Here is an 18,768-nt window from a genome sequence, read left to right on the forward strand (position 1 = left end):
TTTTTTCTAACATGTTTTTAAATATCTTTATTTTATTCAGTTTCCCTGATACTCCAAAGCGATCGTGCTGTTTTAATTGAAGCTGCAGTATTGCTTTGTCTTCTGTTGTTTGATGAAGTAGCAAGAACAGAAACATGGTATGAAAATCCACTTATTTAATAGCATATTGTCTAGACAAATTTTAAGTTTTTAATAGAAATAAATTTTTATGTATCTCCAGACAAGTTATGCCCCAAACTTTTATAGATCCAAAATTGCATACTTATAGTCCAGATTGTTTCAATAACTGGGTTACGTGCTCTGGAGGCCTACATGGCATATTTTTGCACTCTGAATACCTTAGTGTTAATTTTATTTTTCAAAAAACCTTGATTGGTCTGTAATCTATCTTTTCCATGAATGGAAACTACACAAATCAAATAGCTAGCTGTAGACATGGTTTTTTTAACTTAATTAGAATTCTTCTATTTACTTTTGCTTTTAACTGTTGCAGTTGTTTTTAAAGCAACAGACCTCAGCTTACAGTATTTTATTATTTAAAAGCTGCATGTGTGTGCAAAAATGTGCTTTTAGAATTCACACATGTGAAATATACTGAAAATACTTATAATGTGTGGTTTTTCTCCAACAGAAAAAAGGAAACAAGTATGTGGAGTTTTTAATGTACAGTACATCTGCAATAAGTACTCCATATGTGTGTGATTTAAGAAATATCTTAATATTGGATAATTATGAAGAAATATTGTTTATTAATGCAAATTATTCACCAGTGGGTTACCTAAAGATCTAGCTAAAGAGAGAAATAAGTAAATAATGTGTGTAGTACTAGGAGAAAATCAAATCTTAAAATAGAGCATAATAGCTATGACTTAATCTCTTGCAGGGCTGATGGCATAACCAGTAATAATACTGAGGCACCTGCCTTCAGTTTACCTGTTGCTGTTGTTAGAAGGTAGGTGTGGGTGCTGGCTGATTGGTTGGGTCATTGGTTTTGATTGTTTTGCGGTTAACTGCTGATTTCCAATTGTGTGTCCTTCCTGAAGTATGGAAGTGGTAGAATGAAGGGAAACCTTGATCAAAGCATTTTTATGGTGATGAAATCAGTGTTTTTAAATAGGGAATTTTTCTCTCCATGTCTTTGTTCTCTGTAAAAGAGTTTCAAAAACTTTATTTGCAAACTTACAAGCTGATCATAATAGAGCATTTAATTTAAAAATGAGCAAACAAATTTTCACCAACCACTTTCAAAAAAATTGTTATTGTTTTTTGTGTATTTTTAGGTACCATCTCCCAGTCAGGATCACTGCTCATCACGTAGTAAGCCCTAATACTGTCGTGGTGCCATTGTCTTCTGAGTGCTTGGCTATGAAACCTGTGGCAGATATGCTTAAGACAGCTTGGAACCTGTCATGGTACCATGGGATTGAAAACCTACTGCAGCTGGTAAATTATGAGAAGGAAACAGAAACGTGAGCCATTTTATCTTCCATTTTAAGTCCCAATATATCTCAATTAAATTAGTGTTTCATGAAGTTTAAATAGGTTTTCAACTTCAAACAGCAGTTCAAGCTGTTAGTTGTTTGAGAATGCTGTCATTTAAATGTAAAGGATCACATCCCAAGAGGATAAAGGTATGTTGTCACAGCTAATGTTTTACCTAAATTGCATTTTTACATGAAGTCTAGAGCTCAATCTAACTTTTATTGATAGTCAGGCTAATTCCAAACAATTTTAAATGAGCTCTGTGGCTGTTTTTCTTTATAGTCATTAGGGTTGCTAAGGGAACTGACTCTTTTTTCCTACTATGTAGACCCCCAGCTATGAAGTTGCATGACTTTCTCTTGGTTTTCTTGAAGGTTTAAATTTCAAATAAATATTCTTCTTAATGATAATATTAAGAATTGGTATTTAGGTATCATTTTTCCAAAGAACTCAAAACATCTCATGATTTACGTGTGGTGGTGTTGTTTTTGGTTTTGTTTGAATTTTTTGATTGGTTTGGTTTTTTTGAAGGGTGAGCCAAGAAAGAATTGGCTAACAAAAATAATGTTTTAAGCCAATTTCTGTTTTGTCTTCTCAGTTAAGCAGGAAGGGGAAGAAGTCAACACTCTCTGAAACAGTTTGTAAAGATACTGTTTGTTAATAATGTTTCCCTATGCCTTTTCAGATTTTTAGACTCGCTAAAACTTTCCTCAGAAGACATTCTTATATTGAAAATAACTCACACAAACTATGGACTGCAGGATTGTCTTAGTTTGATAATTCAGGCAGCATCCCACAGGGATGTTAGAACTGCTCTCACTAGGCTTAGCTTCTATGTCCTGAATGACAGACTTGCATTAAAATGCAGTTCTGGGCCTTGTGGAACCACTTTGAAAAGCTTTGTTTGGCAGAAAGCAATGAACAGGTAAGATATTGACTACAATAATCCATTAAAGGTTGTTATACTTAAATGGTAACATTTCTATTTTTCATATTTTAACTTTAGGGAATTGATTGTCAATGCATCTCTGATTCTGATATATACACACACACACATCTATCTATCTATCTACCTATCATATGTCTATATATTTATATATTCGATATCTATGTATCTGTATCTGGGCTGACAGAAACCTTAAGCAGATCAACAAGGGGAAGTGCAGAGTCCTGCACCTGGGGAAGAGCAAGCCCGTGCCTCTGGGGTGAACCAAGCTGAAAAGCAACTTTGCAGAAAAGGGCCTGGGGGTCCTGTGGGACATCAAGGTGAAAATGAACCAGCAGCTTGCACTTGCAGTAAAAAAGGCAAATGTTATCCTAGGCTGCTTTAGGAGGAGTGTTAGCAGCAAGTTGAGGCAGGTGATCCTTCTATTCTGTTCAGCACTGGTCTGGAGCTCTGGGTCCAGCTTTGGACTTGCTAGTAAAAGAGAGAATCATATGGAGCACACATACTGGAAAGAGTCCAATGAAGAACCATAAAGATGATGAAAGACTGGAATATTTTTCATTTGAGTTAAGGATGAGAGGGCTAGGACTGATAAATGTGGAGGAAAGAATACTCAAAGTGAGGATGTTGTCAGTGTGTATGAGTCCCAGAAGAGAAGCTGGGGCTAGGCTCTTTCCAGTGGTGTCCAGTGAGAGAAAGAATGGCCACAAACTGAAACACAAGAGGATCTCTGTGAATGTCAGGAAATACTTTTTTACTGTGAAGGTGACGAAACACCTGTGACCCACACAGTTGCCCAGAGATGTTGTAGCATCTCTATCCTTGGAGTTACTCAAAAGCTTTCTGGACACTTGTCCTGAGCAACCAGCTGCACGTGTCCCTTCATAAGCAGGGTGGCATGACCAGGTGACCCCTGCAAGTCCATTGCAATCTCAGAGATTATGTGATCTTGCAACTTACATAAACAAAGCCATCAAATATTTAAAATTTTATATTTAAAATAAGGGCTATTTGAAATGCATAGGTAAGCTTTCCTAATATTATCAAATAGTAGATTTAATAGATAATTAACTCTTTATTTCCTGTGTGACCTTGCTCAGATTTCTCTACAGTTTACTAAACAGAATTACATTATTACCATATGCAAATAGATTTTTTAAATATGCATAACTATTCTGCATAATAACAACAACAACATTAACAGTATATTGTATATATTTGTGTATCATGGGCTAATACAGTGCCATATTTACTATAAATGTAATAGACATACTTACTCCATATAATTTAACATTTGCAGGTGACTCCAGTCCTATTAGCCTGAAGTTTTAAATGCTCTTTTAAGAAGGTACAAGTATGAAAGCTTTTATTTGTATTGCAGGTTTCTACAAGTGCTTCCAGCTTCAGTGGAGGATGAAAAGCTTTTGGTAGATGTCCTAAGATTTTTAAACAAATTGTTTAGAGAGCAGAAATCAAATCTGGAGTCAGACCATCTAAAGTGGATCTTGAAATCATTGCTTAAAAATGTAAGAATGGGGTTGTTGTACGTACTTAAATGATTTGATTGACCACATAACTGCAGTTGCACACACGTGTGCGTACCTGCAGAGCTGCATGAGGGTGGGCTTAGCTACACAGCTACGAATATTTTACCTCTGTAACATGGAAGAGCATCCATTGTCTTACAAAGGGTGTCCTATGTTAAATACAGTCTGCATGCACTTGCATTTTCCCATTTGCAAATAAAATCTAAGCATTTGTGGGAAAATGCTCGTAGACTTAATTTCAATTACTTATAGACTACTGGTACTTCAATTTATATTGCTACCTGGGAAATCTATAAACTTTTTAAAGTATGACCCATTCAATACATTAATATAAAAAAGCCATTTGATATGAAGTCTTTCAAGCAGCTGAGGAGTCCAAAATGCAGCCTGAACTAATTTTTTTACTATGTTTTCTGGTTTTTTTGTGATCTATTTTTTATTGCTGGTTATTGCTGTAATACTTTGAGTTTTCTTTCATCCTTCATAATACACTGTCTTCTTAATGCCAGGATATTTGAAAGGCCTTAACGGTAGATTCTTTTATGGCATTTAATAGATTCAAGATTCAAGTTAGTGCTAGGATTTATAGGAATTTTTCACTGAACTTTTTGCAGTTACTTCTTAGTTAAGTAATCATGGAATTTCTGGTTTATAATGTGTGTGATTTGCAAGTTTTCAACAGAAAAAATGGCTTTAATGAAGGCAGTAAAAGAGGATTTAAACAATGCATTATGTGACTGTATTTTTTATTCTTTTCTTTTAGCAGCCAAAATCCCTTGTGGGCCTTCTGGTGCGACCAGAATCCCAGGTGCAGGATGAAATGGATGAAACACAGGCTGCTGTCAGGCAACGACTGGATAAAGAACTCATTCGTCTTTTTAACCTGTTGTTAGTTTGTTCCATGTCTGTGACTGACAGGTACAGTGCAAATGGACCTGCCTCTGTCATTCTGAGCGGGCATCATATCACCTATTGCTGCTGAATTTTGGTCACAATTTGAATGTTGTTACGTCATGGCTCAATTGCTCTGAACCGTGAATATACACTCTTGAAATGAAGATCAACATTGGATATTCCTTTTGACTGTAAAATCAGGAAATTAACCAGGAAATTTGAAAGAGAATGTGCTAGTGGTCACTTAGCAAATGGATAATTAAATTGATTGCATGGAGGAGAAGGGCTATTTCTTTTTTGCTGCTGCAAATTTGCATGAGCAAATGGTAACTTCATTGATTTTGTAACATGTATTTATAGCAAAGTAAAACATTGGAATATTGGAAATAGCAATAAATGTTTCTTTTCATTGAACTCTTTTTTGTCCTATTTGCAACAGCTACTTTTAGCATGAAGCTCCAACCTTTTTCTTTCAATTGAGCAAACACAGAAATTAATTTACATTATTTTTTCTTCAAATTTCTCATAAAACCTTTCCCACACTAAATCTCTCCATCCAACTGTATCCTAAGAGTTAATAAAATTTCAGTTCAAGATAATACTTGATTATTTAGTTTCACAATATACCTTTGTAAAAATATTTTCAAAATATTATCTTTTTCATTATTTCCACTTGGTTATTTTCTAAAAGTTTTGACAATGGCAAAAGGCATGTTATAGACATCCATGTTATTTATGTGTCTCATATTCCTGTATTATTTATCTACTTAATTCTAGAGTTACTGTTTTTTGCAGGAAATATTTTTAAATTTGTCTCTTGAATCAGAACAAACATAAGTGTAACAGGCCATACATTTAAGAAATGGACTTGATAATCCTGTTGGTCCCTCCCAGCTTAGAATATTCTCGACACTGTGTGATTCTGGAACTACTGAGTTTTGCAGCTCTTCTCAATGTGTCATCCATTGTTTTCAAGCTCTTGCTCTTTGTTTAGCATGCTCCTTAATAATGAGTTATATCTCATTTGTCTTTTATTAGTTAAGCTACTTCATTGTAATCAGATGCAATGTTTTCAGAACCAGGGAAAAAGTAGAAATATCAAATTTGATTTCATATTACTCTTTGCATAATGTAATATTAAATAATTGAGATGCTGAGCCTTACAGGCTAATAGTAAGAAGAACGAGGCATTGGCCATTTTCAAAATGATTCTTTGTAACAGTTTCATATTGATGGTTCATCTGTTTTGTTTTTTACAATTAAACCAGGGAGGGCTTGGAACTTGCTGGCTCATTCAGAACAGAGCTGGCTCTGAAGCTGCTTCAGTGCTTAAGGCTAACAGATGCACCACATTTTTATGGACTCCCATCACTGGAGAGAACGTTACAAGGAATGGTTCATGTTACTGCACTTCCAGGCTGGAGTACCTATTCTGCTGCAGTTGAACCTGTCACAATTTGTAAGAAGTATTTAACAGGTCTTCTTGAGGTGAGTAGCTTGTGCTCTTACTTATCTTTTGGTTTGAATTCTGGTAAAGAACTGTGGAACTAATGACAGTAGGCTTTTTACAATGCACTTTTAGTGAATGTTGTCAGTAGCAATAGGTGTGGGAAAGATGCTTTTTCCTGCTAAGTAAATAGGAATGATATAGAGACTATATTGAGTGATGTGTGTCTGTAGTTGTGAAGATTGGTTGTATTGCATGTGCTTTCATCATTGATTTAAGAGGTAATACAAAGTGACTGTAGTTTTAAGCAAGATAAAAAATATATGTGGTGTTTTTAATAACTGAAACCCCAAGAGGAAAAATCCAAGATAACTTCCTCCAGGCAAAATCCACATATGAAAGGTGGTCTGGGAGGAGATTAGCGTGTTGGTAGGTTGTTAACACAGAGAAAGCAGAAAAGAGGTAATTCAAGCTGCTGCAGTTGTTTGAAAGACAAAATTTCATTCTTATTTTCAGTGTTTTTCTATGTTTTCCAAGTGTATGGACATGGTAAACAGCTAGCTTCTGCTCCTAAAATGATATCTTTTGAAAACTCCAGTCTTCTTAAAAGGAAAAGCATAATGCTGTCTTTCTGTTTAACAGAATTAACATATTCAGAAGTATGCTTTTAAAAGTTTTTAGTTCAAATACCAATACATCTGATGAAGAAAAGATATAGTGTTTTAGGGGCCTTAACTTGCCAAGATGTCTTGAGTAGAAGGAAGTAAGCATTTTAGACCTGATTGATTAGATGAGGTCTGTCACTTGAAGTCTAAACTAAAAATGGCACTAAGATTATAGATTTTGTCATGCAAATGAAAGAATATTACTGGAAAAAATAATAATAAATATTGTGGCATGCAATGAGCTTGTGTGTGTAAGCTCTTGTTCAGAAGAATTAGGCAGTTTTATTTGGCCTAAATATGAAAGGAAATGTGGGTTTCTTTTGGAGAAGAATGGAGAAGGTGGGTATTAAAAAAAACTTCTGTAGGCTGGGACACTGAAAGAAAGAACAAGAACAAAAATGCAGAGGTTTAAATCACTGTGTTTTTGTGAAGAAAAATAAGCCTAGAAGTGTATCTTCTAAGAGGATTTTTTTTAAAAAGTATTTTGGGGCATATTTTGTTGAAAGCAGCATGCCTTTTAATATGCTTTTAATACCTTTAATATGGTTACTTATTTGATCAGACACTATTTTATGTTAGGATCCACTGACCTTTATTTCTGTTTATTAGTATTTGATATAGAAAATGATAAATTTCTTCAAATCACAATGAAGCATATAAATGACACTTTCTCTTGAACACTGAATTTTGAAATGAAAGTTTATTTTTAGTACCAAACATAGCAAAAGAAAACCTGGGTACAATAAATGAACTTTCAGCTCCTTGAAAAGAAACTTTCAGGTTTCTATTCAACTTAGAGCTTACTATTAAGCTTGACTATATTCTTCATTTGAATAAATCAAAAGCTACAGTTGTTCAGAAGTTTAAACATATAGGAACTCATGACATGACCAAATGACTCAGAAATAAAGAAATTCTTACAATTCAGCTAGAAATCTATCAACTTTCATGAGTTTAAATCATGATTTAGTGTGTAAACAGTTTGTACTCTGTGTGCTGTTTACAGTAATGCTGTTATGAACTTGTACCCTCACTCTTAGGTCATCTCATCATTTTATGTTGAGTGGGGGGGAAATGCCATGTCCTTCATGGGAAAAGGTGTGACAAAAAGCACAGTCCTTTGCTTGCTTCACTTATCTCACGAAATGATGGCTCAAGCCAAGGATATGGTGAGTGCATTCCAATTGTCCTTATTGCATCACTGGTAAGGGCTATGCAGAGAGATTTTAACTGCTAAGTTCAAAGATAACTTTCTGTCATGGTTTAGGAATGGTACTCTCCAACTGAGAGTTTAGTCCTGCTAAAACCAGACCACTGCTTACTCTTCCTTCCCCTCAACTGGAAGCACAAAATACAAAAAAACCCCACATTGATCTCATTTGGTCTATAATCTTAGATAAATGTACAGGATAGACTATAGTATACAAAATGAAATTGGTTTGTAAATAATTCTGTGGGTTTTGAAAGGCCTTCTTTCAGAATAAGTGTCATTTCCTTTTTATAAAAAAATGAAACATCGGGATTTTCTATAGGATGAATAAATTTAGGAATTTATAACATCATTATTTCTTCAGCCTCACAGACAACAGGCTTTCTAACCTGTGTTTAAACATTTATGTACATAGGACTTTCACAATTGTGTGTGTATCTATTTGAAAGAATATGTACATACATGGAAAAAGGATTGCCAGATAAAAGGAGCTATCATTATATACTAGCAAAATTCATTTTGTGCTTTGTGTTCATGTACATGTTTGAGGGCTAGATTTGCCAGTTTAGTAAGATAGCCTTTATCATGAAGCAGTTGAAGCAAATTCAACTATTAAGTATTATTTTAAAGAATTAAAATCCAGTCTTCCTAATATCTGTGATAGCCACAAATGAAAACCTTTCTTTATGATCAAGCACACATGTAACTAGAAATTGCAGTATACCTGCTTCTCCAAATTCCAGGTGTCTCTTTCTTCAGCTCCCTACTCCTTTTTCAAGATACTAGGTACTGGAAGAGTTTATTAAATTGGGAGGGGACAGAGCTTTAAGTACACTGCAGGGAGACAGCAGCCTCCAAAGACTTAGATCATAAATGCATAGATGAAGGTGTGGACTTGATTTTTTTAGTATCATTGCTAGCATAATGATAAGTTTTATTTTCTTGTGTTTCTAAGTCATACTCTGTGTTTATGACAGTTTTACTGTTTGGACTGTACTAATAATTTTTAGTCTCAAAGAAATTTTAAAACCTGGCTGTTGTTTACCATCATGAGAATTAGTGTCAAATCCTTATGGAAAGAGAAATACAAAATTATCCTTCCTCTGTGCAATTAGAGTTACATCAAGCTGTTTTAGTAGTTGTTGGTAGCTCACACTGTTAGTACACTGGTATGGATTGAAAGATTTATAAAATAATTTCTTAATTTGTTTTCTGTTTGCTAATCAGGACTGGATATCTCTTTGGTCTTTGCCATATGATAGTGGTGAAGAACAAGTTCTGTCTCATCTAGGTCTGGCATGGCTGGTTCCTTTATGGGTAGATAGAGATCCTGAGGTTTGTTACTGTGATATTAACTTCATATCTTATTTTGACCCTTAAACGTTTGAAAATTTTTGATTCGTTAATGTATTTAATAGTGGAACTGCTGTTCCGAATTATTTAAGATGTTACTAACTCTATCCTAAATAGCAGTAATAATACAGTAGGGAGAGTGTGTTTCCATATAAACATCATCTAAGAAATCCTTCCTTATATCTTGTGTCCTCTATGCTTTCATTAGTCACTCACTATCATAATTTATTGGCAGTTTTCCTTGTCATTGCTGTAATTTAGCTGCAAAGCAGAAACATTTACATGAACTAAAAATTTAGAGCAAATGTATTTAATGGGAATCTGTTAAATTATGAGTTTGCTAAATGGACCTATTTTCAAGTGGTAAAATATGAAAGAATATTTAAGATTATCTTGTGTACTTTTGAATGTTTAAAAATAATTTTGTTTATTCACTTTGTGAATAAACACAAAGTAAATTTAGTTGTGATTGTGAGTAGAGAGCAAGAGACATATAGGAAAAGAGGTTGTTACTTTTGAAATTATTCCCTTAAGCTCCAGATCCTGTTGATACAACTTAATAATAAAAGTATTGCTAATTACTGTAAGAAATACCACTTTCTGTTGTGCTTATATGTACTAGGTCAGATTTACAGCACTTGGAATAGGATCAGCTCTTACATCTCTTGAAATAGGATGTATTGCTTTAGCAGAAAGCTGCCAGAATATTTCAGGAGGCCTGTGGGGAACGGTGATAAACATCCTTCTGGATCAATCTGAATGTAGCATGGTACGCAGGGAGGTATGTTTCTTGTGTCCTTCTGCTGTGTTAGATTGTCAATTTGTAGATTTTGATTATGGAGAAAAAAGATTTTTTAATTTTTTATTGTATATATCTATTATCTGACACTGCACAACATCTGCTGCTTTGTAAGTTAAACACTACCTGATTAATATAAAGATTTAGCTGCTTATTTAGGAATTGCATAAGAAGGAGCAAATACAGATTACTTATTTCAAAACAGAAATGACATAAACAATACAAGTGAACTCATAAAAGCTTCTAAGGCTTACTCTGTAAGATAAATAAGTTGCTAAAGCATAACTAATCAGCCTGATTTTAATCGCTGCTTTGTAGCATTTATGAATGCTTTGGTACAAACTCATCACCTGATCTGCAGTAAATATGTGTTCATTGCAGACATGAAATATCTAATTTGTCTAGGCACTAAGGTTTACTGGTGAGAACTGAAGGTCTGTACTATGGTAGAACTACACATAGCATTGTATATTGATGAATTTAAGATCTGTACATTTTATTTGTGATTTTTTTACAGCTCTAGTTGTAAAGTTTTCCTTCTGTTCTAATCAGTAAGAAATAAAAGCTCTTACACTTGGTGACTTGTTTTTTTCCCAGCTCTACTGCTTAACTAATTTTATTTTCCAAAGTAATATTTGAAATTATGTCTCAAAATGCCTTTGATAATGTGTCCTTCATTATTTTATTTAACTCCAACTTATTGTCTCTTAATGATATTCTCTTAAGATTCACGTCATTGACAAAAGATTGACAAAATATAAAACAAGGAATTTCAATCCATGCACAGACATGTGAAGTGTGTGTAATATAAATTAGAAAAACAAACATGCTATTTGTAGAAAAGAAAATATTTTAAACATGTCTCTGTCCTAATGGGTTCACATTGTCCCAATTATTTTTTAATAATTAAAAACCCCAAAACATAAGGACAATGGAGTGACTAATTATAAACAATTATCTAGGTTTTTCTGTTCAGGATTTTTTCCCCTGGTACTTGTAATGCTTGTTCTGTACAATTGACTTGCTGGAACAGTGATGAAAGTATTTTATAAATAAATTTGTTTCCTTGTGGTTTCCATCCCATCTTTTCCTTGTCTTTTTTATACCAGCCTGCTCTTGGGCCATGCTCTACTGACATCTCTTGTAAGTGAAGTTTGAGGGCTTTGAAGTTATATCCTTCTAACTATTTTTTCCCAGCATGAACATGAGAATTCTGTGTATTTCAACATATATCTGAAGCAGTGGAATAATATGTAGACAGTACTCTTCAATCTAATTGGCTTTTTGAACTGTGATGGCTAGATGGCAATATTGATGCTTTAATTTCTTTCAGGCTGCTTTTATTCTACAAAATCTGCTAGTGATTCCAATCCCTACAGAAGACATGAAAGATTGTATTTGGCAAGTGAGTGACTATTAAATTTGTTAACAAAAGTCATGGTGTCGCAGAGAGATGTCATTTGATATGAAAAGTTGTGTCAGAATACCTATAAAATATGAACTTAAAAATTACATGTCTAAGGTTACATTTTGGAAAGAGAAATAAATGAATAGACAAACTTCTCTCAAACTTTCAGCAAGCTCAATAAAACAACCACATTTAGATTGCATATATGTTGCATTGCATGAATTAGTATCTTTGGGTTGCTAGGATACTTGCTTACTTATATGGTATATATCATTAATGTTTTAGGATAGAAATTGATAATTTTTTTTACTCACACTTGAAATGCAGGTAAAACATGATTTGAGGTGCATGAGGAAGAGGAAATTTGGTTAATGTGATGTTTATAAAATGTTTTGAAAGAAACATGAAGCATTTTGTCTCTTAGGTCAATTTAAATGCTTCTTGAAGACAACCACTTTCTCAAAGCAAAGGGAACTCTAGACCAGGTTGCTCAGGGCTGTTTCCAGTTGGATTTTGAGTTTCACGAAGAGTGGAGACTCCACAGTCTCTATGTGCAACTTGTTCTCATGTTTGGCTACCCTCAGCGAGTTTTTTTTCTTAGGTTTAAGTAGAATTTCCTTTATTTTAGTTTTTGCTCAATGCCTTTACTTCTGTCACTGGATACCAGTGAGAGGAGTCTATCTCTCTTTACCTTCTCTTTTCAGATATTTTTTAAATTTTTAAGATGCCCTGGAGACTTTTACAGTTCTGTTCTGGAGTCAGTCATCTTATTTTACTCTCAGCAAGTCTGGTTCATTGTACATCAGGATATTTGGATCTTAGCTTGCAATTTTTAAATTTTTTTGTGACCTTCATATCTGTTTTTAATGTCTGTCTTGCTCCTTTCAGTGTGTGAGATTACCTATATGGGAACAGTGTATATTAGTTTTTGAAGAAATTTGCAGACACAGCAATATTATTTTTAATCTGTTCCTTTCTGCAAAAGATCAAGTTAGTGCTGAAAGGCATTCCAGCTGTTTTACTAGGATAAGTTATCTATGATTCAGCTGCACCCAAAATTGATTATGCTATTTCTTGGAGTTGAATTGTACAGAATGTCTCATCTTTTCTTTACATGTAATCATAAAAGAAGATGTGGAAGCAATTTTACAAATCTGGCCCTTGTTTCAGTCTTACTACTTCTAATTTATCAAAATAAATAGTAATTGTCTAAATTCATAATCGTAGGGGGTATCAAGAGGGCAGCCATTGTAGCTTTTCAATATAGACTCTATTAAAAGTTGCTTTTTAGCCTTTTATAAAAAAATTCAATTACTATGGTGAGGTGACAAAAATTGAATCCAGTTGCACAATTCTGGATGAATTCCAGTGCAATTAAAAGAAGCTATGAGTCAATGTGATTCTTATTAAGAACTGCATTTAATGGAAATTGCTCATCACTTAAAAAGTGTTCATGCTGAAAGATGTTATCAAACAACACTTCATACTTACTGGTAAATTAAAACTGTTCAAAATAAAAACTGTAACATACCACCAGGATAACATTTTATATTTCAGAGTAACTTTTTTCCTTTGTATGAATAACATGATTTGTCTGTTTCCTTTAGTGCCAGGAAGAAAAGGAGGGCTATTAAATGGATCTTGGTGAATAGTAGGAATACAGTGCTACAGCCAAATTAGAACATTACTATTTTATTCCTTAGGCAAATAGGACTGGAAAAAGAAATATAAATAGAGTTTGCAGGCCAGTATCTTCATGAGAATGTCTCCAGTGTTACTTTTGTCTAGTTGATCTGCTTCATAATATTTCATTTTGCTATGTCACTTTAAAAATTTCCTACGCTGCTCTTTAGTCATGAGTAAAGTCAACCTGTGTAAAGCACTCTAAGAGTGCAGCAGACTGTTGTATAAAGATTGCTGAAGTCAGAGCACTCTGTCAGTGTAATCGATGAGTAACTCTTTCAAGGCCCCTCCATTGTACAATAAAAGATCTGGCATGGCTTTTGAAACTGGCAAAGACAATCCTGGGCAGTAAAATGTGGACTAAATTTCTCAGTATTTCCTAAGTTTGCACTTGTCATAGTCAATACATTCTAAGTCTATTGCTGACAGTGTATGAGTAGAGTTTTATAATTCATCATAAATAGTTTACTTGAAATGCTACATTCTGCCTCAAACTGTTCATCATATCTCATTCTCCACTAGCTGGTGTAAAAGGCAAGTAGTGAAAATAGTTTTTGTATTACAGAAACCAAAGAGAATGAGATTAACAATCTAAGATTTTGGTGATACCTTGTAATACAAAACGGTAATACTGCTTCTATTGTATCTGGTTTTGGGTTTCATTTTTTTTACTGGGAAATAAACTTGTATCCAGTGTAAATGAAGGGTTTGAGGAAGAGTCCCTTAAGGATAAGTGGTGTTTTCACATTACTTATTTTCAGTTGATCCAGCTCTGTTCTCTCCTGACTGCCAAAGAAAGTTTCTAAGTAGCACTGCAAGTTTTTCTTTCCATAATTTTAACTAATGTATTTTTGAACTACTGCAGGATGCCCTCTAAAACTGCCTTCCTGAATGTAATTGATTTGAATTTTTGAGTTCTTCTGCCTTCTTTGCATTTCTAATTTTTATGGTCAGTCTAAACCAGATTATGTGTAGCTTAATGAAACTTTTTGTGTTTTGTGTTAACATGGAAAACACTGAAGAAATATTTAACAAAGGTAGTCAACTTAAACTGTTTAGTTGAAATATGACTAGAATCCATTATCTTAAGGTATAAATCCACTGCTCTAGCAAGTTTTTCCTGATGTCAGTATTCAAAAAGAAATAATTGAAAACCATACTTCAAAGAGAATTTTTTTTGGTTATGTCTTGTTTTCTACAGTAATCTTTTTTCACAGAAGATTGACATAGCTAGATGTAATATAATGACAGTATACTTTAGGGCAGGAGGACTTGAGGACTTTTTCAGGATATTTAGTCTTATCTAAGTGTTGTTTTTGCCTAAGGAAAACTTTTTCATTGCTTAGTACCTGTAAGTAGAAATAAATGAGACATTAAAATTGTAAAGTCTACTGATACATTTACTGTCTTGAAGCCACTCATTTACAGCTTTTCATGAGTTCTTACTTAACTGTTAGCACACTTATCAGGACATAAATAGCTGTTTGATTTTGCTAAGTCATGACAGCTTTTGTAAAATATAATGATTTAGCTCAACGTTAAAATCTTAATTTCATTTTTGGAATTTATTAGTTACAGTCTGTAAACCAGTGTACACACATATACACAGCATTAGCCTTAGTTAGGGTGGGTTTTTCTGACAGTTCATTCTATATAAAACATTTCTTTAAAGTAATGATGTCTGTGAATTTAATGTCTTCAGGGTCCTTGTGTGCATGATGAAGAATCTGGCCTCTCTCAGACAGGAATACCTGCTCTTAAAGCCCTTTTGTATCACTGCCAGTTCTATGAACATGTGAATCAGATGGTGAAACACTGTTACCTGGGATGTTACATGTTCGATTTGAATTCTTACAAGGAAGACAAGCTCAGCATAGAAAAAGGTGGTATAACTGGTAAGTGATGTTGATGTAATCTTCTGGTATTTGAAACCTTCTTAAATAAAGTTGTTTTGAGTAACTTACCTCCAATAATTCTGTTCTCCTCTTAATAAGAGGGGAACAGAATGTATATAAACCCTGCACTTAAGTATGTTGTGAAGTCAAAAGATTGCTGTGAGGATTTAAGTAGATAAGTCTCTAATTTAACATAGCTCGGAAGAAGTTCTGAGCTGTTATTTACGTCTTCAGAAAGTTGAAAATGGAAAAGACGTAATTGGTTCTGCAGTAAATTTTCTTGCAAAATATTGGGGATAAAATACTTTTAATAATTTCCACTTTATGACATCCAGTCAACTTTCATACAAGGAAAATTTGGGAAAAATAAATAGATTAACTTTCCTTAGATTCCTGTTTCTTCATGTGTTCAGCTTCAAAGTTACATGAGTAGGAATGGACTCTAATAACCTGCATTCTAAGACATTTAGATATAATTTAATTCCTAGACTGATGAAATGTAATACTCAGATTGGAGTATTATTTGTGTATTTTTAACCTGTATTCCCTTGGAATATCTCAGCTCTAACTTTTATGTTTACTAATAATTTATTGAACAATATTTCTAAGGCTCATTATGATGCATTGTGGAGACAGACTTCCTTGTCCAAATATATCTGATGATTGTAAGTTTAGAAAGCTAGGGGATTTTTCAGAGATCAATTAGTAAAAGCTGTCACAGGGCAGAAAATTAATGAGCGTTTTTTTTTCTTTTCTTACCTATTTTTGTGGACCTAAGTTTCCCTATTTCCATCTTTTAAGGCTGCTGATTTAAATAGTTCTTTTTAAGTCTGTGTCATGGGTGGAGAGGGAGCTTCAGACAAAGTTGTTTAGAGAAGCCTTGCCACTGAGTCACAAGGTGCAGGAAGGACCCCTTTGCTCTTTAAATGTCTTCTTAGAGAGGAACCTAGACCCAGATGTTTTCAGTGGTTTAAATCTAAGGAATTGTAGAGATGTGTTTGAACCTTTGTCTGACTTTATGTTGGGGGATTAAGGGTAGCAAACCAAATATATTTATATAAAAATTAATGACTTACTATGATAAATGACTAGACAAAAAGATCATAATCAGAATTATTTACTCCACAGTATAGAAGGTAAAACTGCTAGTGTAGTATAATGTACTATATGAAAGGAATTATGTTAAAGCAACTGTATTAAAGCTGGCAAAAAAGAAACAATTATTAAGTAGAGATTGATGTTACTCACCCATGCCAATGACCCTGGCAAATCTTTTGCTCAGCCTGGAGTGACTGTGAGCAGCATCCCCAGCCCAGGGAGGAATCTCCACGCACACTCCAAAGGGTATTCTAGAAAAACCTGCTGTTTGTAAGTGGGACTGGACTTATCCAGAGTTTAAAGTGATTGACTGTCAGTCATATGTCTCAGGCCAGCTGGGCCTTAGGATTTTTAAATAAGAAGTGGCAGACATGATAAAGTATCCTTCAATTCTCTATTAGGAGTTTAACTTTTGGGATTGATGAGTCAGGCTGGTTTAGTATAATTCAACACCAAAAGCAGCATGACACCCCCTTTCGGTTCACCACCTTCAGCATTGCAAAATAAAATATTGTTTGAGTTGTTTTGCACATTCCAGGCCGAGCATCCTGCTGGATTCTGCATTTATAAAGCTGTTCAGAGGCATGAACAGAAGAGGAATGTTACTTCCCCAGCTAAGTTAGGACTTTATGACAGACCCAAGGAAAAGGAGCATTCTTAGTTAACTAACTGAGAGAAATACCTCACCAGTACACAAAATTCCAGCCATAAAAGTCCTCAATTTCTTCAGTGTCTGCTTTTTTTTTATCTATAAGTGTAATTTTTCAATCCAACCCATTTTACTGCTCCCATGGTCCTCTAATATGTGCCTTTTGGTAGTTCTCTTAGCTCCTGTAATGTCATATCTAATAGTAACTGAAAATGTAGAATGGTACAATTTTTCAGTGAGCAGTTGAGATACATTTTATTCAGTCTTTGCAAAGCAAAGCCAGAAAATACAGTATTTCAGGAATAAGAAACAGTATTTTTGTTTCTTAGAAAGGGGACAACAGGACCTAAACCTTATTGGGTTTTTCCCTATGTAGTTTTCTCATATTTTTTAGGAATGTATAAAAGTCATCTTCAATGTAATGTTAAAAATAAGATAGTTCAGTTTAGTAATTATTGAGGATACATAAAGTACATCTACTTTTGCAGGTTTGCACTCTGTGTAGTCTAACTTTATTCTTTGTTACTTTCTTTTCTAAATATACGACAGCTTCAAAAGTATTACTGACAGATTTGTGCTATAACATTTTTGGCACTTTTTATTCTGAAACAGATTTACATAGTAATTCTGTCTTTGTTGTATTTATGAATATGGGTCCTCTTGAAACTATTTCTCTTAAAATGGGGATTTGAAGTTTTTTGAAGACAAGGACATCAGTTTATTATGTGTTCTTGAGACCCTAGTAGAGTACTTCAATATTTTGTACTCTTCCATTTTAACTAAAATGAAATCTGAACTATTTGAAATGACTGAAGGCTATGCAACTGCAGTTTGAGTGTAGTTTTTTTCTAGACTACTGTAGCTTGGACTGAAAATTTTTTATTTCTGTTTATTCAGGGAATTTGATGTGTAAGATTTCATAGATGCAATGTGTGAAAAGTTGTGTTCTGAGATCTTCAGAAGGATAGCTGTGGTTGGCGATTTTTTTCATTGAAACAGTCCTTTAAAAAACTTGTTACAGTAATTTTGATTATTATTTTTTTGCCCTACAGATTTTGATGATTCTCTCAATCTTTGGAAGGCTCCACCTAGTCAGAGAAAATCTTCACATTCTCACTCAACATCTGAAACTATGGTAACTCGCGGAGTAATTATTCGTTTGAAATATAAAGTTGTTTGCGAACCGCTTTCAAGAAAATTAGCACTCTTAAAATTGTTAAAAAAACTTCCAGCAAAACTCAAAACCTGAAATCAGTCAGAAATTAGCTATGAAATTAAGTTGAAATTTACTCCAATATAGCTTTAATATGCTGAAAAAACCCTTTTGTGATTCTTAACCTGAGCAAAAATAAATAAGGTACTTGCCTTGACTAGCTAAATGCATAAGGCAGTATTGAATTCTATAGCTTCCCACAACAAGACATATTCTCTAGAGATTACTCTGTAATTGGCTTTATTGACAAAATGCAGTTGTCTCCATTTCTGGTTGTCACTTCTGTTGCTTTTATCCAAATTGTCTATTCAGAGTGAACCTGTGTTTACACAACACAGCTACAGAACTGGATCAATCAAAGCCACATAAATACATTAGGTATTCTGTGCCACAATGAACTCTGGATTCTGAAAATGCTTTTGTAGAATTTAAAAGTGGCACAAGTGCTTGCAGACATGGAAAACAGAAAGCAGGTGGCT

At 34.0% G+C, this 18,768-nt stretch overlaps 1 protein-coding gene across 2 annotated transcripts in view; it reads left to right on the forward strand.

Moving 5' to 3' along the window:
• The window catches only part of RTTN (rotatin), a 79,401-nt gene that overhangs the window by 30,238 nt on the left and 30,395 nt on the right, over nucleotides 1–18,768 (forward strand). Inside the window, exons 22-34 of one of the 2 annotated variants that reach the window (XM_066546152.1) lie at nucleotides 41–137; nucleotides 884–952; nucleotides 1,281–1,469; nucleotides 2,168–2,407; nucleotides 3,810–3,954; nucleotides 4,739–4,893; nucleotides 6,138–6,357; nucleotides 8,022–8,150; nucleotides 9,419–9,526; nucleotides 10,167–10,325; nucleotides 11,677–11,748; nucleotides 15,137–15,329; nucleotides 18,129–18,211. In XM_066546152.1, the coding sequence (XP_066402249.1) occupies nucleotides 41–137; nucleotides 884–952; nucleotides 1,281–1,469; nucleotides 2,168–2,407; nucleotides 3,810–3,954; nucleotides 4,739–4,893; nucleotides 6,138–6,357; nucleotides 8,022–8,150; nucleotides 9,419–9,526; nucleotides 10,167–10,325; nucleotides 11,677–11,748; nucleotides 15,137–15,329; nucleotides 18,129–18,211 (1,859 nt within the window). Of the gene's footprint in view, nucleotides 1–40; nucleotides 147–883; nucleotides 953–1,280; nucleotides 1,470–2,167; nucleotides 2,408–3,809; nucleotides 3,955–4,738; nucleotides 4,894–6,137; nucleotides 6,358–8,021; nucleotides 8,151–9,418; nucleotides 9,527–10,166; nucleotides 10,326–11,676; nucleotides 11,749–15,136; nucleotides 15,330–18,128; nucleotides 18,212–18,768 lie in introns of both variants that reach the window. The other variant, XM_066546157.1, reaches the window with a different exon arrangement.

The sequence above is a fragment of the Molothrus aeneus genome, chromosome 1 (genome assembly GCF_037042795.1).
Source record: "Molothrus aeneus isolate 106 chromosome 1, BPBGC_Maene_1.0, whole genome shotgun sequence".
In the NCBI taxonomy this organism is placed as follows: Eukaryota; Metazoa; Chordata; class Aves; order Passeriformes; family Icteridae; genus Molothrus; species Molothrus aeneus.